Genomic DNA, 23,597 nt, shown 5'->3' with positions numbered 1-23,597 from the left:
CCTCAGGGTTCGCACACCTGTCCCTGAGGCTGCTGTAGGTGCCATCGCCTCCGAGGAGCCCCACATCCAAGTCCTGTTCTGGTATATCAGGTCCATGTCCTCTAGCCAGCTCCCTGCACCTCCTCAAACTCCCCTCTCTGGCCTCAGCCACGCCTGCAGGCCTGGCACCTGCCATCTCTTTTTGAGCTGCCTTCCCCTCCAGGACAGAACCTCAGGACAAAGCCTTTCTCTCTCTGCTCCACCCTTCCCATCCAGGTTGGAAATCTGCGTGCTGCATATAAATGCCCGTCTCCCAGAGACTGCCAGTGCCTCCGGGCCTGGCACTTAATAGGTGTTACAGAATTTTGCTGGAGGAAGGACAGAGGGAGGCAGGAAGGTGGGGAGGAGCTGAGGCTGAGCCCCTGGTCCCTGGAAGATGCTGCCAACCGCACATCCGCACAAATGGCACCGATGTATTCTCCCTGCATTCCCTCCGTGGCCTCCCCTTTGGAAACGCTCCCATCACGGGTGTTCTTTCCTCCTTCCTCTCTCCAAGGTAGCAGAGCCCCATTTAAACAGACTCTTACCTCTCCCCTACCAAAAAGGAGCTGCCGCTGCCGCTGTCCATGAGCACACATACGCAGGCCACTTCATAGCATCATGGACATCACACACGCCCCAGATCCTTGGCTCTGCCTCCACCCCATGCCACCCACCCCAAGCATGCCTCACTCGCCTTAGCTTTATTTACCCGGGACACAGCTGGGTCCCATCTCCCATCTTCTGGGCTCGCTTCCAAGTCCTCTAAGCATGGGTAACTCTGAATGTGGGTGACTGCAAGCAGTCCTCATTAGAGCGAGCGCTTGATTGTAAACCCCGGAGACCCAGACTCTGTCACTGCCCCCATGGAATTATAGATCCCCCTAAATAGGCCAGTAACTGCTGATACTGGTGACGCTAACAGGTGATTTGTGGCACACGGTCCATCAAATTCCTACATGTGGCAGACTGCAAAGGCACCTTGGGAGTATAGGAAAGGAGAAACAAGGGAAGATTCTGTCTCAGATGCCCTGTCAGGGACAGGGGCTGGCCCTCCACAGGCAGGGACAGAATAAAGCCTGCGGGAGACCAGCCCGCACACGCGAGCCCTCTTGCCCTTCATGTTGCAAATGATTCCACTCCTGGGAATACATCCCAAGAATCCTGAAACACCAATCAGGAGCAATGTATGTACCCCTATGTTCATAGCAGCATTATTGACAGTAGCTAAGATCTGAAAACAGCCCAAGTGCCCAGCAGCAGATGAATAGATAAAATGTCTGTGGTACATCTACACAATGGAATGCTATGCAGCTATCAAAAAGAAGGATTTCTTACTCTTTGCAACAGCATGGATGGACCTGGGAACCATTATGCTAAGTGAAATAAGCCAGTTGGAGCAAAACAAATATCACATGATCTCACCTATATGCAGAATCTAATGAACAAACTGAACTGATGAGCAAATAGGTCCAGATGCATGGGTGCATGGACCAGACTGACAGAACTCAGAGGGGAGGGGGTTGGGGGGAACTTATATGCATAGATTCATAACCCATGGACACAGACAGTAGTTTGGTGAAGGCCTGGAGTGGGGCGTGAGGTGGGTGGTGGTGGGGGGAAATAGGGAATATATATAATAATGTCAACAATAAAAAATAAACTGAAGAAGAAGGAGAAGAAAGAGAAAGAGGAGAAGGAGGAGGAGGAGGAGGAGGAGGGACACTTTGCCTCTCCCAACAACTTTTTTCAACTACTTTCATAGTAACCATTTTTTAAATTTCAATTCAGTGTCTCCCTTATCAACCCTTTAACAGCCTTACAATTTGATTTGCAAAGAACTTGAAATCCTCAGAATGGCTTACAAAAAGAATGCATATCCCTGCCCAGACTGACTATATTAGAGCATTTGAGTATTTTTAGTAAGAATATTGCAAGGTTTAAACCAGAGATGAATGGTTTCAGTGCAAGAAGATTTAGAAGCCCTTAAGCCCAGTGGAGCTTGTCTTGCCTTCCTTACCTTCACCTGCACTCAACAAAGATGAGAGCCCAGAAGGCTTTACATTTTTTCCCAATTGTTACATTCTTTCAACTGGGTGTATTCAAATAGGAGCCCAGCCAAGTGGAGCTACTGCCTTTCACGTCTACCTAAGAGACAAGCTCTGCATGCTGAAGAAACAGAAAACCGTTCTGTTTCTCAGGATTCCTTTTATGACCTGCTACTCTTGGATCAGCTCAAATCGGGCAGTATTTTTTTTTTTTTTTTTTTTTTTAGGTGAAAATCCAGGAAAACTAAGTGAGCTGTTTAAGTTCAGAAAATAGGAAGAAATGAATAGTATGGTTTTCCTCTCAGGATCTTGTGCTTCTGGTTCATTTTGTGAAGTTAATCCAAAATGGCCTGGGGACAAATTTAGTTGCTCTGAGCTTGAAGGAGGAGTGTGATGGGAGTCTCTTGGGAGTCAGATGCTTGGAGATTGGGGGGTCAGATGCTAAAGAGATGGCATTATTACGGGGTCATTGACATCCCTCCATGTTGTTATCTCATGAGTTTATATTGTGGGAGATTCGAGAACTCACCTTCCCACTTGTCGGTACAGATAACCATACCATATTGTGGGGTTTAGAATTGTGAATTTATGCAATTGGATGCCTGCCCTTCTTGCTAATTACATGATCTTGGGCAAGTCATTTAACCTCTCTTCCTGAGTGCAAAAACAGTGCTTGCCTATAGGTGTCATCACAAAATTTAAATTGGATGAAGGATGTAGGTACCGAGCACATCACTGCACAAAATAAGGACCCAACAAATGCTTATTCCTTCTTTTGTCTGTGATTCTGAGCTTCGATTCATTAAGAAAATCATTAAGTTCTTTGACTATAAGAACCCAATATTATGCTTTCATCTAAAATTCAGTGGTTGGTTTTTGTTTTTGTTGTTTGTTGTTTGTTTGTTTGTTCAGGGATTGTACTATTAGTGGGGGGAAAATTATCATGTTTGTGATGAACAGACTGAATATGTTATGAATGGTCATAGCATAGTTTCACCTCCATAGACAAAGAGGGTTTATCTTGTAAATCATTCGTTCCCAAACTATTGGTGAAAACATACTTTAAATTTCTCCCCAAAATATTGAAATTGACAGGCAGGATAGAGAAATGGTGAGAAAGGAAGGGACAGCAACATGTTTGCAATCAAAATGGTGACCAGATAGGGAAACAGTATGACATCCAGCCACGGGATGACAAATGTACTCATTTCAAAAATTGCTGCACAAGCAGAGTGACAGATGCTGGGGACACAGCGGTCAGCCAAAGATGGGGAGACATGCCCATCAGCACCCGCACAGGTAGAGGACCACAACGGTTGGGCTAAGGTATGCTATCTAGAACAAGCAAGTGCAGTGTTGTGGCACTTAAAACCAGGTGATTGGATTTAGATTAGGGGCAAGGACAGGCTTCCCTGCGGAAAGGAATAATGCTTACCCCCAAAACTGAAAGGTGACTTTCCAAGGAGAGCACAGCCTTTCCTGGCTCTGGGCAGAAAATGTGGTCTCATTCAGCCTGTGAGGACTGGAGAGATGGCAATGTGGCTGGAGCACAGAGAGGCTCACCAACGTGATCCAGGTGTTCAGGTGGCCCAGAGAGTTACCAGGTCAGGCTGCCATAGATGTGCAATGAAACACCAGCTGGTAGCCAATCAACTTTCAACACAGTTCTTCTGTCTGTCAGTTGGGGAGAAAAGAGCATTCAGGGACCGGTAGATGCAGGAAGATTCAGGAAGGAGTGGATCCAGGACTCCATCGAGAGGGGTCCCCCTGCTGGCCAAAAGTTATGCTTGCCTTAAGATGGAGTTGAGAACTCGGTAAAAGACTTTAGTTGATGCTGCATCTGAAGGGTACATCTATGGTATTCTTCTCTCTGCTTTTTGTTTATGTCAGAAGTTTTATATAACAACAACTCTTTAAGCTAAAAAGAAGAGCTCCTTCTCACCAGCTGCAGTTTGGTTGTGAAGATGGGCCAGTGGCCAGATGTTTCCCTGAGACTAACCTTTGGCTAGCCTGTTGAGGGGGAAGGGCTGTGGTTATTTCCTTCAACAGGAGAAGGAAAGAGATGGACTCATTTTGTTTGTTGAAAAGTCATAGAATTAGAGTAGTTGGTTCAACTCCCCGGACTCTGTACATTTAGAAAAGTAGGCTGTAAATCCTCAATCCTCTAACACATTCTCTGGGGATTTCCAGGAATTCTTCTTTACACCCAGACATCAAACCACATGACAGGCATACAGATTTTATTTCACAGTGTTTTGTAAAAACTAAGAACTAAACATTTCATGACAGGTATAAATTTGTAATGAGGAGTAACTCTAGAATGGCCCTATGTTTTCTGTTCAGGAATATATTTGCCTTCTAAAAACTAGTTGCTAAACAGATGATAAAGAAAATCACAATCAAACGAACAAGGGAAATTCTAATTGTTGCTAAGTCGGAGAATTCATAAAGTAATTGGTCATGATTCATACTTCTTCTTTAAAAAATTATTTTTATTATTGAGGGTATTACAGATGTCTCCTAATTTCCACCCTGGGATCCCCCTCCACTTAGCTCCCACCCCACCTTAGACCTTCACCTCACTCTTGTCTGTGTCCATGGGCTATGCAAATAAATTCTTTGATTAATCTCTTCCCATTCTTCTGCTCTCTGAGATCTATCAGTCTGTTCCATTCTTCCATGTCTACAGTCCTATTTTATTGTTCATCAATTTATTTTATTCATTAGATTTCACATATAAATGAGATCATGTGATAATTATTTTTCTCTTGTTATATTTCACTTAACATAATAATCTCCAGGCCCATCCATGCTGTCTCAAAGGGTAATAGATCCTTTCGTTTTTACTGCTGCATAGTATTATATTGTATAAATGTACCACAGCTTTTTTATCCAGTCATCTTCTGATGGGCACTTAGCTGTTTTCAGACCTCAGCTATTATAAAATTGTGTTGCTATGGACATAGAAGTGTGTATTTTTTTTTTTTTATTGGTGTTTTGGTGTTTCTTAGGATATGGTCCCAAGTGGGACCACTAGGTCAAACAACAGTTCCATTTTTAATTTTTTGAGGGAACGCCATACTGTTTTCCATAGGGGCTGCACCAGTCAGCATTCCCACCAGCAATGTACTAGGGTTCCCTTTTCTCCACATCCTCACCAGAACTTGTTATTTGTTAATTTATTGATAGTAGCCATTCTAGCAGGTGTGAGGTGATACCTCCTTGTGGTTTTAATTTGCATCTCTCTGATAATTAGTGACATTGAGCTTTTTTTCATATATCTCTTGGCCATTATATGTTCTAGTTGGAGAAGTGTCTATTCAGGTTCTTTACCCATTTTTTAATTGGATTGCTTGTCTTTCTCCTGTTGAATTGTATGATTTCTTTATATATTTTGGAAATTAACCCCTTATCACATATATCATTGGTATGTCTTAAAAATTGTAAGATACAGAGAAAGCAAGACTGATAGAAAAATATTCGTTTTCTACTGTCAGAATAGTGTCTTAACAAGTTCCTTGAATGTCAAAGCAGGCTGAATTAATAAAAGGTATGAAAATTGCAAAAGAATTTGAACCAACCTTATTTTCTAATTCTTTTAAATATGACAACAGATAATTTTATGATGCTGTTTTTTACCCTTTTTCACTGCTTTGACAAACAGCCTTTTATAGCATTTTACTATGCAAACTGGTACCCTGATCAGTCCACTCCACTGTTTTGGCCAAGCCTGGCGGACCATGCTGGATCTTCCTGAAGGTGGCACTGTGCTTAAACACTGTCCTACAGGATGTGGGTTGGTAAAAGAAGGAAGCTGTGCCTGTGGAGAAGCTGCAATCCATTCACAGCTTAAAAGCATAAAGAGAACACAGTCTATTCAAGAAGCAGTTAGTACCTTTGCTAATAGTACATACTGGCAAAGAGCAAGGTCATGAATGGCTTCTATACAATACAAGGTGTTAGACTTAAAATTGCACGACTTCTGTTCTTATATTCTAAACTATAATAAGTACATAATTCACCTTTATTCCATCACCTTTTATTTCCTATCCCTTAACCTTCTTTCTTTTGTAAACATTTTCTCCTTTCTTCTCTTTTCACTTACAAATTTGCTATATAATTTAGGTATCATTGGCGAATATGTTTCCACCGTGTAGAAATTACATTAACATAAACTCCTTTGTGTACTGGTCTCCAACTGACCTAAAAATATTGCCTTAACTGCCTGAGAGTTACGGTAATAAAGGATTTTGTGCTGACCAGAGAAAAACTGAAGGTCCAGTGTAGGATGAGATTTTCTACGGACTTTATTGGGAATAGATATGAGACCTAGGTGTTAATTTCTTTATCGATAATTATTCTTTGGAATTCATCTTACTCAAGAAGAATAAGTAAGAAATAACTATTGAGGTTGAATTTTTTTTTCTATCAATTAATGTGGCTCTTTTCCAGAAGAGTCATTTGTTAAATTCATTTTTAAGAACCAGAGACAACAGCTCTTCTCTATTGAAATATAACAAAAAGAAAGTACAAGTTCTTGGCAATCCCCTCCTATTGCTTCCATAGCGGGAGAAGACTATAAGGTGGCCTGGTTATGATGAGTAAGAGTCTGGTGAAGAAAAGCCAGCAGAACACAAAACTATTTGTAGTCTCGGTAAGTCTTGGTACAACTCAATAAGTACACCAGCTGCGATGCAAATTGGTGTAACATTTCAGTGGCAGAGTGGAATTCCCAAACCATCTCCCTCCTAAAAGAGGCCAGTGTGTTTTTAGTGAGCCCTGTGGACATCTGGACCTTCGAGGTGATGTTTCAGACAAAGTGAAAGGAAGCAGCACAAGTGATTTTTTAAATTTTGGAAACATACTTTGAGAAGGAATACTAACCAAATGGGGCTCATCAAACAAGGAGAGAAGTAGTTGAGGAGTGATTTCTGTATAATCTTTAACTTATGAAAGATTCAGAGATGAGAGTGAGCAGACATTTCTCACTCAGCAAAGACAGCAAAGAATATACAAAAGCTGTAGGAGCAAGTGTCAGATTATATGAGGGACAAACTGCACAGCAGGTATCACAAGAAACACTGCCAACGAGGTTCTATGGACTCCTTTTCTTATTCTTTTTTTAAAATGTATTTTTATTGATTTCAGAGAGGAAGGAAGAGGGAGAGAGAGATAGAAATATCAATGATGAGAATCATTAATCAGCTACCTTCTGCATGCCTCCCACTGGGGATCAAGCCCACAACTCAGGCATGTGCCCTTGACCAGAATAGAACCCAAGACCCTTCAGTCCACAGGCTGATGCTCTATCCACCAAGCCAGACCGGCTAGGGCTCCTTTTCTTATTCTTAAGTCAACTTTCTTGTTTAGAAGCAGAATGGTAAATCAGCTAGCCCCTCGAGTTTCCTGGGACTGTTCATGCTTTTAGATCACAGATGCTCAAAGCTGACTGGGAGCCTTAGAGATCATCTACTTTATAAATGAGGACACTACTTTAAACAATTATCTAAAGTCATGCAGGTAATAAGTGGCAAAGTAAAAACAGCAACCCCATCTTGTTAACCTCCAACCCACGGCTATATTCCCACTACACAAAACTACCTCCTGAGTGTATGTACACCAAATACATGGAAGTTAATCCACACCCCATTTCCAGATCCTACATTTCATGGTTAGTTCATGACTTCTTCATGTGGTTGGGTCCCACCGAGGACAGACACTCGGAACCCCCTCTGAGTGTTTGGCCCAGTTAAAACTCAAAAGAAATGACAACCTTCGCTGAGGTCAAAGCTAGCCTATCTGTCTCAAGCCCCCCAACCCACTTGACTATTTTCAGGAGGCAACACTGCGTCTCACTTTTGACAGAATGTCTTCCCATTTGCCTTTGTAGGTTTCACAGCGGCAGCCTCCCTGGTGTCCTTGGCTTGGGCCTTGGCCTCCTACCAGAAGGCCCTCCGGGACTCTCGAGATGACAAGAAGCCCATCAGCTACATGGCGGTCGTCATCCAGTTCTGCTGGCACTTCTTCACCATCGCTGCCAGGGTCATCACCTTTGCCCTCTTCGCCTCGGTTTTCCAGCTGTACTTTGGGATCTTCATCGTCCTTCACTGGTGCATCATGACCTTCTGGATCGTCCACTGTGAGACAGAGTTCTGTATCACCAAATGGGAAGAGATTGTGTTCGACATGGTGGTGGGGATCATCTACATCTTCAGCTGGTTCAACGTCAAGGAAGGCAGGACACGCTGCAGGCTCTTCATTTACTACTTTGTGATCCTTTTAGAAAATACCGCCTTGAGCGCCCTCTGGTACCTCTACAAGGCCCCTCAGATTGCAGATGCATTTGCCATCCCCGCGCTGTGTGTGGTGTTCAGCAGCTTTTTGACGGGCGTGGTCTTCATGCTGATGTATTATGCCTTCTTTCACCCCAATGGACCCAGATTCGGGCAGTCACCAAGTTGTGCTTGTGAGGATCCCGTCGCTGCCTTCACCCTGCCTCCCGAGGTGGCCTCGAGCACGCTGCGGTCCATCTCCAACAACCGCAGCGTGGCCAGTGACCGCGACCAGAAATTTACAGAGCGGGATGGCTGTGTGCCTGTCTTTCAGGTGAGGCCCACAGCCCCATCCACCCCATCGTCGCGCCCGCCACGGATTGAAGAATCTGTCATTAAAATTGACCTGTTCAGGAATAGGTACCCAGCATGGGAGAGACATGTTTTGGACCGAAGCCTCCGGAAGGCCATTTTAGCCTTTGAATGTTCCCCGTCTCCTCCAAGGCTGCAGTACAAAGACGATGCCCTGATTCAGGAGCGGTTGGAGTATGAAACCACTTTATGAAACAAAAAGACACTGGAGGAGCCACAACTGCCAGATAAAGGGTGGTGGCAGGCGTGTGGCAATAATGAAACTCCATCCTAAGAGTAGGGAAATGAGCTGTCATGCTTGTAGTCTGACCGTCGTTGTCATGGTTACTGTCTGACCCTCCATCAGCTGACTGCCTGCTGCTGGTCTTCTTTCAAATCAAACAGCTGCCCCGACAGTCTCCTGCCACTGGGAGGACTCCTGGTTGCTACCAACTTCTCCTACACTGTCTTTCAGCGCATCCACCGGAGGGTCCTACGAATATGGAAAACGTTGCCTCTGATCAATAGGGTGTTTTGATGAAATTAACTGATCTTTGCGTCAAAATATATTGTCTTACATGCACACACATAACATGCACACACGTACACTAACACACACACACACAACACCACCAGTCCTCTGTCAAAATAGCTTAGGTGATTTTTCTTGGTGAAAAGCTCTGATTCTCACAGGAATATTAAAACAGAGAGAGAATATATCCCTCAAGACTCCAGAAAAAAAAAAGTAGTACTGCTTAGAAAAGAATTCATAAACTATGCTCATTTGGAAACCAATGTGTGAAAAGCCTGTCCAGTGGACAGCAAACTCAAATGTGTTTACACGTGTATTAGAGGTGAAGGGATGGTTCATTTTCAACACATGTCAGGATTGGTGTATTTTTTTGTGTTTTTTTTTTTAATCTTAAGTTTTCACTTGAGAACATCTTTAATGACAGAAGTCCGATGCAGCACATGGATGGCGTTGGGTAAGACCAAGGGGCTCGATAACTTAGTGATATAAATTAAATGGTAATTGTGATTCAGTGTTCAATTGCAAAGATTTAATAATAAACACAGGAAGAGAAAGTGGGGGGAAAGGCAAAAGGAGCATCTGATTTCCCGGCCTGAGCAGTGCACATTGGAACATAAGAGCAGATTGGCGAGAGAGGACCGGGCTGGAACTGGATGTGTCAGGTCTCAGAAGGCGTGGCTCTGCCTGAGCACAGGCAGGCACAGTTCCAGTACACGCCATGCCTCATCTTTCTAGTGCCAAACACCATCCTATCCCAGGATGCACCTGGAAGCCCTGGATAACTGAGATGGAGTGGCATGAGCCCCACAGAGGCGGAAACAGGAATGAACATTCTTCAAGTTCTCCACTGTGTACAGACTCCCCCACCACCACCAATTCAAGGTCAAAGTGATGTGTCTTTTAGAGGCGTTGGGACACTTTTTAGTAAGTATGAGCAGACAAGAGAATATGGTAGGGGGAAAACCCTTCTGAACTGATTGAGGGCTTATCACTAGGTTCAGCTAAGATTTGTATTTGAATCCTTTGTAAAGTTGTACCCTTACCACGAGCTTCTGGTTTTAAATACCTCCGTACAGCAAGTAAGCGTTCCCCGTTTTCTGTTCCCAGTGTCCTCGGTCATGGTGCTTTTTTGTTGCATTAAAAGTGCCGGTCAAACTTTGATAGTATTTTTTTGTAATTGGTGCAGAGTGGAATAACTCATGGATTATTTCAATATTTTTGTAATAAAGAAATATAGGGTATGCATAGAGGCATCATCACTTTTTTTTTTAATAGACCTGGAACTATTTAAAATTACTGTAAGTATCACAATTACTTGGGATGAAACCGGGTCCACAAATTCCCTCAGTCTGCCTTGGCTTATTGAGAACACTTGTCTTTTGCAAGATCCACCCTACTGTGTGCCATGTCTGTGTCCCCAGGAGCCTGGCCAGGGGTGCAGTCAGGATATCAGGGGATGAGAGAATCAACTTAACTAGAAAGGGCTTGTCAAGACTGGCCATGGCTTCGCAGGAAATCAGAGATGTAAATGGTTACTTTCATCCACCCATTATGGCAAACTTGACCACAGTAGAAGATGTCTTAAATTTCCTTCCCTGGTTTATATGAACCCAACTGACATATTGGTGAAGGCTCTAAGTAAAAATGAAAAGCAGTCAGTTTAGCTTCATTATCCAGTTCTTGGGACTGTCCAATAATCAAGGTCTGTAGCCACAACCTGTAATGGGTGTGCCCTGCAGAGACTGCTGTCCCCGCGATGACATCCACAGGAAATGGTAGAGCATTCAACATAGGACTTCTTTGGGTACAAGCCCTAAAGCCGTGTTTAAAAATAGACCATTATTATCAGCAGGTATACTTTCCTATTCTGCTATAATTTGATCCTCCAAACAAGATTTTTCACTGAAAAACAATGATCTGTTGATTGGTGTGAAAAGATTGCCTAATCACCCGTCAAGGCCCAGGAAGATACCCTTCTTGTCAGCAATTGGTGAAAATGATCTGCCTCCACTGTAGAAGGGAAAAAAATGATTATATTGACAAATTGTCCACTTTTATGCAGAGCCATGAGTTATTAGCTTTATTATTGCCAAGACACCTTTTAATTGATGATCTATGGAAACTGAATTGCTCAGTTGAACTATACCTTTGATTCCATGAGCAAATAACAGATAACAGTACAATAGCGTTAATCACCACAAATGCCACAGGCTCCATCAGTCTTCAAACATGTAAGTCTTAAATTATTTCTCAACTGTATACCCCATTTAACATGTTAAGAGCCAAAATGAGTGCTATGTAAATTTTTTTTTAAAAGATAATGTACTGTGCTTTGTTTTAGAGGCGAGAATGTAGTCAGGAGGGTGTAAGAAGTTTGAATTTTACAATAATTTTCCAAATACTGTAAATACTCTGTTATCTAACATACTTGAAGATTATGTTGTTTTAGTCAAAAATTCTTGCTAAGGAAATGACATCTCCTACATGTAGTAAATTACAATTTTTTTCAAGATTATAACAACAACAAAAATCTACTCTGAAGGTAAATCATAATTTAATCTTCCATGACTTAGAGACACTGCCATTGGACTGTGTGGGGATGACAACTCATTCATTTCTAGACACACTGATAACAGAGAGTATAAAGCATTAGGACTTAAAGAGACATTGTCAATGTACAAAGGACAGAGTTTGATATTTATATTTTTAGTTCTTCCTAAGATTTCGTTTTTAATCTGCCATTAAACCCTCCACAGAGAGTACGTGAGGAACCAAAAGGAAGAACCCATGGTTAGCATACAAATTGGGAATGCTGGGCATTTTCTCTGTGGGCTCCAACCTCCTGTGCATAAGCTTATTGGATTTCTTGAAGAGGAGGGGTCTGCTCTCAGTACTCACTTTTTGCATAGTTCCATACAATTTTCTTAAAGAAAATATTATACATTTTTTTCACTTTCAAAGTAGCATTTTAAAATGAAACCATAGCTAATATTTAGAACCATATGTATCTTGACCACATAGACTTCAAGTATTTGTGTGGAAGAAAAAAATTTTTTTTTACCTAAGTTAAAGTTTGCTCCCTCAAAATGACTATGTCCTTCAAATTTTCTTCATACATATGCTTTGTCCTACTTAACTGTGTACTGTCCAGTCCAGTAATATTGACTGCAGTTACTATTCATTTATGATACTGCAGTGACCTCAACAAATGAAATAAATTCTTTTTTTAAAATATATTTTATTAATTTCTCACAAAGAGGAAGGAAGAGAGATAGAGAGCTAGAAACATCGATGAGAGAGAAACATCAATCAGCTGCCTCCTGCACACCCCCTACTGGGGATGTGCCCGCAACCAAGGTACATGCCCTGACTGGAATTGAACCTGGGACCTTTCAGTCCACAGGCCGACGCTCCATCCACTGAGCCAAACTGGCTTCGGCAAATGAAATAAATTCTTATTGACATAGCAAAAATATGCAGTTCAAGTAGTAGCAAAATATATAAAGGTAACCTGAAGATAAAGTATAATGAAGCCCTTATGCTTAATTTCTAAGTGCCCACTTTGGTTTGCTCTATGAATAAATGAAGTAATAGCATAGCAATGAGAACTTAAAAGTAAATGGGGGAAAATGACATCTCAATGATTTTTAAAATATATATATATATATATAATCCTATATATGTGTGTATGTTATAGATCACACATACACAAAAAAAAAAATAGAGTAACAGATGAAAGGGATAAAGTATGTGCTCCCTTCTTATGCATATAAATTGGTATGTTACTCACACATGAGCTTTTCGATAAATAAAACTTCTTCCTCCTCATTTTTCAGCACCAACCCAAGCTTGCAGAGCCTGTCTGTGAGATAGCAACACACCTATGAACTCCAGTTGGAAGCCCCTAGATACGATCTAGCACTTTCAGCTTGAATGAGCTTTATCACTTCTCAAGGATCTCATCCTTTAAGAAGCTGAAAAGAAGAGTTTTGAGTCATTTCAAAGTTTCTTTCTCTGAGCTGATTGAATTCAGCCAAGAAAACCTCTGGTGTCCTTACCAGGGTTGTGTAAGGTGACACATTTGCCTTTAAATGCACCAGATGCGATTGAGCGGAAAGAAATTCTGACACAATGTTTAGACAAAAAATCCAGAGATGCTTTTTTCTAATGAACCATTTTCTAGACTATATATGCGCTCCCCTGCATTCTCACACGTCTTTGCCATTAGCCATTACTGTTTCTATATAAAGCTTGGATGCGAGGCCTGCGTCTCTGAGGAGCATTCCTTACAGCCTTTTTTAAAAATAGCTCAGACTGCCTCTCAGAAATGTAGCTCAGAGCATTGGCTGAGGTGCATGATGAAAACACAGCAGGCCTGAAGTGGCCGATTCTATCATTTCAGTGATGGATGCAGATGAACTCACATTCATTTATCTTCAGGAATCCAGTGTCACTTTGACAACAGTCAAAACGATTGCTTTAGCCAGCTTGTGACTCATAACACCCTCCCCTTTCCCCTACCCCCATCTGAAGCTGGAGCATTTCAAACTAGCTAAGGACAGGCCACCTCCCTCTACCACCCACGTCCATTTCCAAAGCTCTGGCCCTTACCTGGATCAGGCTGTGGAGTGACAGTCAGGCGGCACCTCTTCCCTCCCCCGGGACTATCCACAGAAGACCGTCCACGGACAGAGGTCTTATCCAGATGCTGTGTCAATGTGTGCCTGTGTCAACAGCCTCCACAGTATCATGACTCAGTCAAAAGCAAACCTCGGCGGAATGTGGGTGGAATTGTATAAAAACACGATGAGCCATTTAATTTTGCCAATTGTAGCAATTAGGTGAGCTCGCAGACAACCTGCTCTCACAGCGGAAAGCCACGTGGAAAAAGTGGCCAACAGCCATTTGCCCACAGAAATGAGGCGTTCAGAATCTCCCTTGGATATTTAAGGTATCACATTGTTTCACCATTTATTTGGAGCTCTTTCTCTCTAGATTCTGCAAGGAAAAAAATCAGAATTTTGTTATTTTATACCCAGTGATCTAGCCCAGAAATGAAAAACCCCAGCCAATCTCTGTGGCCTGTCTTCTGCTAAATAAGGGATGGCTTAATGTCCCCAAAATGTCTAATTGTTTTTGCTAAAATATTTTACTGACAGATAATATACTGACATAATTTGTCAGAAACACTGGCTCAATCAAATTTTTCTTTGGTTATTTTTTCCTTAGATTTTTTCACAGTTCAGTTCCCCATATTGCAAGTAGCTTACCACGATCAAGAATTTATCATTTGCCTAGTGCTATGTTAAAGAGGTACCTGTATGTGATCTCATTTTATCCTCCCAATCATCTGTGAGATAAATATGATTTGCAAATGACAAAATGTAAGCTCAGAGATATTAATAAATGGCCAAACTCCCACAGCTACGAAAGAGTGGAGCTGAGAGTCAAACACAGCTTGTAACAATGATTAACAACCGCAGATCCTTCGGAGAGACCAAAGAATATTTTCCCACCAAAATTTATTCCTGGTTTGGCAAGATTTCAGGGGAAACAAAATCATGGTCTCACGATCAAATTTTTCAGAGAAAATTATATTTAAAAGTCAAGGATGCCTTTCAGAAGGAAATATTAAAAACAAGCAAGTCAGTGATGAGAAATGAAAGTCTCTATCACCCTTAACTGAAGTTTACTTCAACTCCCTAATTCATAGTAGGCAGATCAATGCTACTCTTCCATCCCAGACAACCAGCCCCTTCATGGCCCTTCTCTACACCAAAGTAAGTAATAAGTATAAATTAACTTGATGGTTCTTCTCTTGTATTCTATATGTGTTAGCTACTGTCATCCAGTGAGGCAGACTAAAAGGTAACTAAATCCCATAACTTACTTTGATACCCTGACCAGAGAGAGAGAGAGAGAGAGAGAGAGAGAGAGAGAGGGAGAAGAAGGAAAGATAGATCAACAAATCCTTGAAGCACCATTGTTTTATTCCATTCTCATATTTTTCCCCCTAAATTTTATTTATTTCATGTTTTTCAGATCACAAAATTTAATATTTAAGAAGATTATTATACTACTAAATTCTCCCATCATACAAATCTAGGAGCCTTCTCTTAGATTGAAAGGTTGGATGCAAAGACTATAGCAAATGTTTGGCAAGTATTTGTTGAATTGATTATAAATAAATTAATGTTTCATCTCCCTCCTCATTTTAGATGTAAGGTGTCTGTATTTTACAGGAAGACAGAGTTATAGCCCATTTAATGATGCTGTATAGTAAGCTCTGTCTGTTGTTGTTGGAACTGATGCTAAAAAGGTAGTCAATAATAAACCAAAAATGTTCTCAACCCTGATGATGATCAATCTGAACTTATGTATTAAAAATATAAGTAATCATCCATCTTCTTACTTGGATAGGATTTAAGCCGATTTTTATGAAGTTATATTAAATTAGCAGTCACTAATTTCTATAGAAAATAGCATTTAAAAAAAGACGCAAGTGTTACTTCAGCACACTTCTTTCATAGATGAGACAACTGAGCTTCTAAAAAAATCAGAAAATGTTTGTAATCAGAATTCCTTCAGTCTTTCATTTAAAAAGCATGATCTATATGATTTGCATTATTGGGCAATACTCGGTCAAGTACAAAAGGATTCTCACACTCCAGCAACTCCCATTTGGTTGTTAGTAACAGAGTAAGAGTCTTCTGACTTCAACTCCACCTCTTTTCTGCTCTACCACACTGCTTATCTTTTTAATATCTATATTTAATTCTCTACCAGAGCAATAAAGAAACATAAGGGTTTCCAATATTGTATTCTGTAAGCCTCACAATGACAAATATGAGGTAATGATATAAATACAAGATAAAGGCACAACAGATGACAGCCTATAAAGAGAAGAGTAATTTTATAATTTATTTTTATGCTGCTCCAAAACTACATATTTTTCAATCAAAGTCATAAAGCAACGACAAAAAAAGTTAAAATACTCTTTTGACACATAATACTTGACACAAAACAATCACCTCTAGATATTTTGGGGATATTCCTAAGACTTTCTTTTAAGAAAAGGCATGAAATTAGATGTCTCTCAGATGTCTGAAGAACTTTTGAATAGGCCACTTCTCTGTCCTTTAGAAAACATCCCTGCCCAGCACACAATATCTGTCTCCAGCATACCGATTATTTAGGAATAACAAATTTCCAGTCATGAACCTCGGTTACTGCAACCTGAGAGGTTGTGCTCAAGCCATACCTGGGGTACCCAGAAGAGCAACCCTGTGTTGCATTACCTTCAGGAGTCAGGACAGTTTCCCTGTGTGAAAACTCCTGCTGGCATTATTCCAAATCCAAGTCTCTCTGCTTTGTGGCCCACAGGGATTGGCTTCCCACATAGCTAAGGAGTTTGTTGCTTAAAGATATCTATTAACTTGCATAACTAATTATTATAAGTGAAATAATTCTGGTCAGGGAATGTATAAACCCATAGCTCCTCTATAGAGTAAAAGGAAGGAGAGAGAAAAAAATATAGTAATTTTACAGATTCCAAATAATTCAAAGAGTTCCTTGGTGGGTCCCATTAGGCATTAATAAAATAGTTGACTGAATAATGGTGTGAGGTCCAAGGCACGATTTCTAGGTTTATGCCCCCATTACCCTGATTACTGCTGTTTTAGCCACTGCACCAAACAAGAAAAGCATAGTTTCTGATGCAATGTCTGCAGAGCAAAGATGTTTAACAAAAGAGATTAACATCAAAACTAATTAATCAACTTGATAGGCAAATATTACCAGAACAGTACCAACACAATTTTCTCTTGTGTTATTATTGCAGCCTGTCACCTACTCTGTTATTAGAATTTCGGAAAATGTAAGGTTTCATGTTTTTATTATACAATCATCTACAAAATTAAGCTGGGAGCCCCCTTCTCTCTCTGTTGCTTGATTTGCATTAAAATGGAAATAATCAAATTTTTATTTCATTAACTGTTACAAATATTAACAAATGGAGATGTTGAGTTTAAGCTAATTTAATCTAACTGTTCTGGTGGCATTCTGGTATCAAATCAACACAATTATTTCAAGTTAATTCATTACCAGTAAGTTCTAAAACACCCCCACGTATGCCAAAAATATAGTTGGGGTTTCTATTACTTTAAGAGATTCCTATTCAGTTACAAACCAGTAGGACATATCTTAATCAGCACAGGCATTTCAACCCATTGTGATTCTGGAAGATGAGCTCTTGTGTTTGGGTGTGTTAGGTACTGTTGCATTCACTTAGCAACTGACCTTTGACCTGTGGCTTTTTATCTAGCCCTCCAGAAGTTCTTATTCTGTTTAAGTTGGGAGCCATCGCACATATCCTGTAAGCAAAGGAGGTCTGTCAGCTAGTCAAAGAGTTATCTTTTTCTCTCCTTCTTTCAAAGAACTAAAATAGTCAACTTTCTTTATTAACTCTTCTAATGTATTGTACATAGGAAAGAAAACAGATCTCTGAAGTATGTTGGGAAAGCCTGGGGTGAGACGTTTTCCTTGGTCTGAATCAGAAGCTTGGTGTTGTGTGAAAAGAAACCTCCCCTGCCTTGAGGAAGGGGAAGGGGGCGAGCCAGCCACACGCAGACAGCAAGCCTCCATGTCACAAGCTGCATATTGCTGATGCCATCAATTCCCTTCTCTTTTTCACAGAGCCGTCTGGGAACTTGTCAAGCTTTACTGAAGGTGATTTGTGTTCATTCATTCAACAGACCTTTGAATCTTGCAAATTCTTGACTTATAATATGGTAGCCAAGCTGCTGCAAGGGAAAATGAATCTGTTAGTTGGAAGGAGCCCTGCATTCTGTGCCATATGGTGATGTGCCTGGCCTGCCGAAGAGGAAGACCCCGGTGAAGGAGAGTATTGGGAATTCCTGCTACTGCTTCCTCATCGTTCATGCTATGAATATTCACCCACTTCATTTGCTTTTGCCAGTAAGCACTGCTTTGGAAAAAAAAAAAAGGGGGGGGGGAGGGAAAGATTCAGTGGATTCCTGGGGCCTTGCATAGCTCAGAAAATTGGTACTGGGTCAAAGGGACTCACTTTCAATGAATACAAATCTACTTGTGTTTGAAAATGAAAAAGAAATGATATTGTCACCTGTTTTGTGATTGATCAGTCTGGGTATAGCTGCTGCCCTTACTTCAGTTCTTGGAAGTGCCGTTGTCAGCATTGTAATAGCAAATTTACGCAAATCAAATTTATAATTCTGTTTCAGAGTTAAAATCTGCATGGATGTAGCTATTGAATAATTTGATTCCTGCCTTGCTCGGTGGTGACACTGCCAGTTTCAAACGGAGATGCATTTGTATGTGGAACTGGCTCTTCCTGTTGCCTAGACCCTTGCAAAACCTTGGTGGTGAGCCCTAAAATCCCCAATCTCACGTTCTCAGTTCACGTATAAACAGATAGTCTCCTAATTTAAAGCCGTGTTCTTTCCCACTTGCTTCTCTGTTTTTAAAGAAAGCTTTGGGCTGCAGGGTAAGAAGGAATTGATTTCATGTTATAATGTCAGAGTTTGCAACAAAGTCAGGCATCTGTATGGTGTATAATGTTTTCTGTCTCAATGCCTTCATAAAAGAATTTTAGGAGTTAACCATAGATGAATGAGTAAAAGTCATCCGATTTAATCCAATAACCAATCTAAACAAAACAAAACAAAACAAAACAAAAAGAATAAGAAGAAAAAGAAGCAGGATTGTTTTTCTTGTGTTTCAAAGTTGTTTCTCCTGAGCGATAGTCCCCGTTTTAGGCGCCAGTGTCATGCTGTGTCCCCTCCCCTGGCAATTCATTTTCAGAACTGAAATTTAATGGTAGTAAAAGTGGCCTGCCACCATGTGACTAATTTGCAGTGGCAAGGCAATGAAAACCAACAAGTTGAAGAAAATGTTAATTTCCTGAACTCCAAAGCCAGAATAGGCACAAAGGGTACTCTCAGATACAATGAGTTGGTTGATTGTGGAGACACAGAGGCAATAAACCATTCTCTTCCACAAGGCTTGTGAGTAAGAGTGCCTCTGAGTAGTGTTGGGACAGAAAGTTTCCATGAAGGTAGAGATCGGGGGTGTGGAGATTGAAGAGAAAACCTGACAGTGGGTCGTCAGGAATCCTTACCTTCTTATAGAGCAGAGGTTCAAGGTGGCCCTGCCATTTAGTAACTATGACAACAGATGAGTCTGTTTATACAAGGCCAAGGCATGACTGCAGTGGGAAGAGAGAGGAGAAGCCAGTGGTTTCCTGTCTGATCCTAACTCGTCCTTAAGGAAACTGTCCCCCAGGACAATTCTCCTTGGACACTGGCGCTGCCAAACAGCTCTGCATGCCAACAGCTTCTGGTGGATTCTATAGAGCGATAGTGTAAGGTCTTGTAAGTACTTTTGCTTGCAGGACATGATTCATCGAATTATCCCTCATTTCAACAACCGTGAGGTTCAGGGTCACCATGGCCTCCCTCATTATCCCATTGTAAATATCTCATGTCATCACAAGGACCTCTGTGTTCACATTCACTGAACCCAGCTTGCACAAATTAACTGACTCATTTAAACGTATTTTGGATCTTGATTCTGCCATCACCTAGTCTGCGCATCTATCCCCAAATTGGAAAAATAATTCTTGGGAGAATGATTTTCAGAATAATGGAAGGGGAAAAAAGCAATTTTTCTAGACAAAACTACTAGACCACTGATAGCCCTAAAGCTCTGATTGTCCCTCATGATTAAGTTTCTTTTCACTGGGGGCTTTTAACATCTGAATTTTCCAGATGGTTGCTAAGCCATCTTCACTAAACTGAAGTGGACACTATGGTGTTATTCAAAAACAAAGACTGTCCACATGATTGCAAATCTCCCAATGGGGGGGGGGGGCCGGTGAAGCATAAGGTCACTCAAGAAGTAAATTTGGACTTTGTGATCTGGATATTTGGGGAAAATCTAGGTGTTTGAATCGTAGTTTTTCGTCTGGTTGTCTGGTGTTGCCTAGAGAGACAGAAAATGCTCAGGTGTTGTAGGCAATGGAATTCAACTTTCTTGTGCAGTAATCTATTGCTGGTGATATTCTGCTGCTAAATAAAAACTCTTTGTTGTGCAAAGAGAAGTAAATAATGTAGAGAAATGCTATTTGATTTTTATTTACTGTCAACAAACACAGGAATGAAAGAGGTTTGAGAGGCTGTCCTAGGTGTGCTCAGACGTGACTGTACCACAGGGCTCCTGACCGACAAGGAACCTTTTCATTCAACTCTTTTCCATCTTTCATTATTTTATAGTTACCTCCTGCTCTTCACATACGCTTAATCATTCACAATGTTTGGCAGAATTGTTCAAGGAAAATACAAGTTTGTTAACTTTTTATTCTTCAAATGGGAGTTTTCATTTTAAGAAGTTCTTATACCGTTAGGCATAAGAATAGTTTAAACTGCTTGATGCAGTTACTTCATGGTGAATTATATAGTGTCGATAGCAGTGAAATCTCCCTCCCCCCACCCCCAAATTTAAAAAGAAATACTTTTTTTTTTTTTCTTGTTGCTTGGTTGGTCAATGTCACTCATTGATTTTCCAGAAAGGGTGCTTGTGATATTCATACAACTCATATTTATGATTCTTTGTGGACATTTCTTCCTTGTTTCATCAGATTTGGCTCAGGATTGGTGAGCATGTATATTTCCTCAAATTGTGCGCTTACCTTACTTACTGTTCTGAAGCTGGGCAGAAAAGCAGACCAGCAATTCAGTCCAAGTTTCTTTTCCCAAGGCATGGACAACAAGCAGGCACACGCAGCACTGGAGGGGTTCAGCTATGCAATGTGCAAGAGCGGGTTGCCAGAGAACATCGAAATGTTCATAGGTTCTTAGGAAGGGTTTTGATTGTGTCAAATCCTACATTTAGTGCCAACTTAGAACGACTTCATGGGGTAGGCAGTCCCCTTCCTCGCTAAGTCCTTCCTGCCATCAGGTGCAGAAGTTTCCCGGAAATCAAATGGCCACTCCACTTAGTGTACCAAGGGCTCCAGCTACTGGTATGGTCATGGCTCTGTGTTTTGTACATTCTCATTTGGAGGGCAGGGCTGTTGGCTAGTCACACACCCCTCAAAGCCTCCGGGGTGACAAGGCTGCTACCCAACTTAGCTGGGCTTTGCTTTTTCCTGGTGATTTTTACTTCACTGCATCCTTTTCCAAATCATTTATGCCTTCGTGTTATTGACAGGATGTTTAGTTCAATGTTTAGGTGAATTGGCAACAAAGAGAAAATCAGTTGGCAACTACAAAAACCTGAGACTTTTTTTTTCCCAGTTTTCTTTTATGTGATAATTGAATGGAATTTATTGTTTAATAGAAAACCAAAAGTCCCTGTGTTGAATATAATTACTGTTTTGTGTTACTTTTTTATTATTTGAAGAGAGAGGGGCAGGGAAAGAGAGCAGAGGGGGAAAACGCACACACACACACATCGATGTGAGAGTGAAACATCCATCAGTTGCCTCCCTTACACACCCAGCCTGGGGATTGAACCTGCAACCTGGGGATGTGCTCTGACCAGGAATCAAAACCACAGCCCTTCAAGGAAGGTAATAACACTCCAACCAACAGAGCCATACCAGCCAGGGCATGTAATGACTGTTTTAAATATGCTTAAATATATTCTAAGACATGGGATCCTTCTACACTCTGGAGAAGTTCCTTTCTGGAGGCCAGGGCATGGAGGGGGGTGGTCTGGTGGTGGAAGCACAGAGTCTGGCGGGTCTGAGCTCTTCTGTCCTCATCCGTGGTTGGTCATTTTAGCTTCAGAAGCTCACATTCCACCTCATTTTCCATGTTTTCATACATAAAAGAGAGAATATTTATCTACCTACCTCATACGGGTGTTGTGAAGAATACTTAGAGTGCTTTGACCCTTGATAACTAGTATCAGCATAAAGGAGAACTGTGCACACCCAGGAGCAGGCTGTGGTGGGGGAGGTGGAGGCAGCTTAGGAACACAACAGCAATAACTCGTCAAGCAAAGAACACCATCATTCTTTATCCCTCAGTGAACGTGGGAGCTTTTCTTTCAAAGGTCTATGTACAACTCTTTTCAATTATCAGCTTTTTAACAAGAAAATTAACTCCTTTCATACAGAGAAGCTTCGTAGAGAATGACAATCTTCCTCTGAGCCAAACTGAATTTTACAAAATATTTCATTAAATGCGTCCAGAAAACTGGGCTCCTTATGAAGCCCGAGGAGTCTGCATGCCTGATCCACACGCTACGTTTTTCAGGATGCGTGCATGATACTCTGGTTCAATATTAATGATTGCCACATGGTGGTCTGGAGCCCACTATCAGGAGGGGGGAAAATTCAACAGATATTATTCAAATTAGATTTGTACGTTGTTTACAGTGAGATTCTCTTTCATCCCTAAAGTGACACATCTCTCCCTTTACAACCCTTGAAGAGTGTAAAGCCTTATTTCTGCCTAGAGCTCCTGAGATGATGCATTTCCCAGATTGTAAATATTTTAAATATTTCATAGAAGTGTTTACGTCAGGCTTCAGCTACACATTGACACACACGTGTACTTGCACGAACATAGATAGGAACGAAATTAAAGGACAAAGGGGGAAAAACCACCACAGACACCATCTTGGACAGCTTCCTCCCAAAGTCACCTGTTTTCTTTTTACTTATGCGTGTGCTAAATAACAGGGCGTGTCCATATGGAGTCATGGAGGCGATATTCTAAAGTAAAAAATACACCCAGGAACTACACTAACAATACAGATAATGTTTTAATGCCATGATTTCATGGAGCAAAGTTGTGCATAAATATTCTCATTGTGCCCTTACTTAATAATTATATTCCTTTGCAAAACAAACTCGCAGGCCCTTGACATACAAAATAAGGTTTCAGAAAGTTTATCTCGGGAAGAGGGTTTAAAAAATCACTTTGTACCTGGAGCTGACAACACATCCACGTTCAACCATCTTCTGGATCCCAAAATTAAGTTGCCAGCGGTAGGTCAAAGGCTTAGACTTTCAGATTGCTCACACATTTCTCATGCATGGCACTAAGGTTCCTGAAGCATGAATTTAACCTAAGCAATTAGCTGATCCATTAACAGAAATTTGTGTCACTACACCAGAGTTAGATAAATATTCTTTTTTTCTAGGCTCTAAAATATGAGTAGAGAAGTGAGTCGAAATAATGTGGGCTTCTTCCCTCTCCCCACTACCCTCCTCCCCCCACCCCCGTACCATCATCAACACTTTTCCAACCAAAAGTGCAGCCGAATGTCTTTTTGCTACAAATGGAAATATCTATGTCTTTCCTTTGTTTTTACACAAGAAAACTGAAA

The 23,597-nt window shown here is 41.1% G+C and overlaps 1 protein-coding gene across 1 annotated transcript in view; it reads left to right on the top strand.

Annotated features, from left to right (window-relative positions):
• Nucleotides 1-10,466, top strand: part of XKR4 (XK related 4) — a 262,353-nt gene extending 251,887 nt beyond the window's left edge. The window contains exon 3 of the mRNA XM_084864907.1: nucleotides 7,957-10,466. Within this exon, the coding sequence (XP_084721033.1) occupies nucleotides 7,957-8,903 (947 nt within the window). The 3' untranslated portion in view covers nucleotides 8,904-10,466. The remainder of the gene's footprint in view (nucleotides 1-7,956) is intronic.
• Nucleotides 10,467-23,597: the final 13,131 nt, after the last annotated feature.

Source organism: Pipistrellus hanaki, assembly GCF_964339955.1.
Source record: "Pipistrellus hanaki genome assembly, chromosome: 17".
NCBI lineage: Eukaryota > Metazoa > Chordata > Mammalia > Chiroptera > Vespertilionidae > Pipistrellus > Pipistrellus hanaki.
The sequence above is the reverse complement of the archived record's forward strand: the minus strand, read 5'-3'. Positions and strand labels throughout refer to the sequence as shown.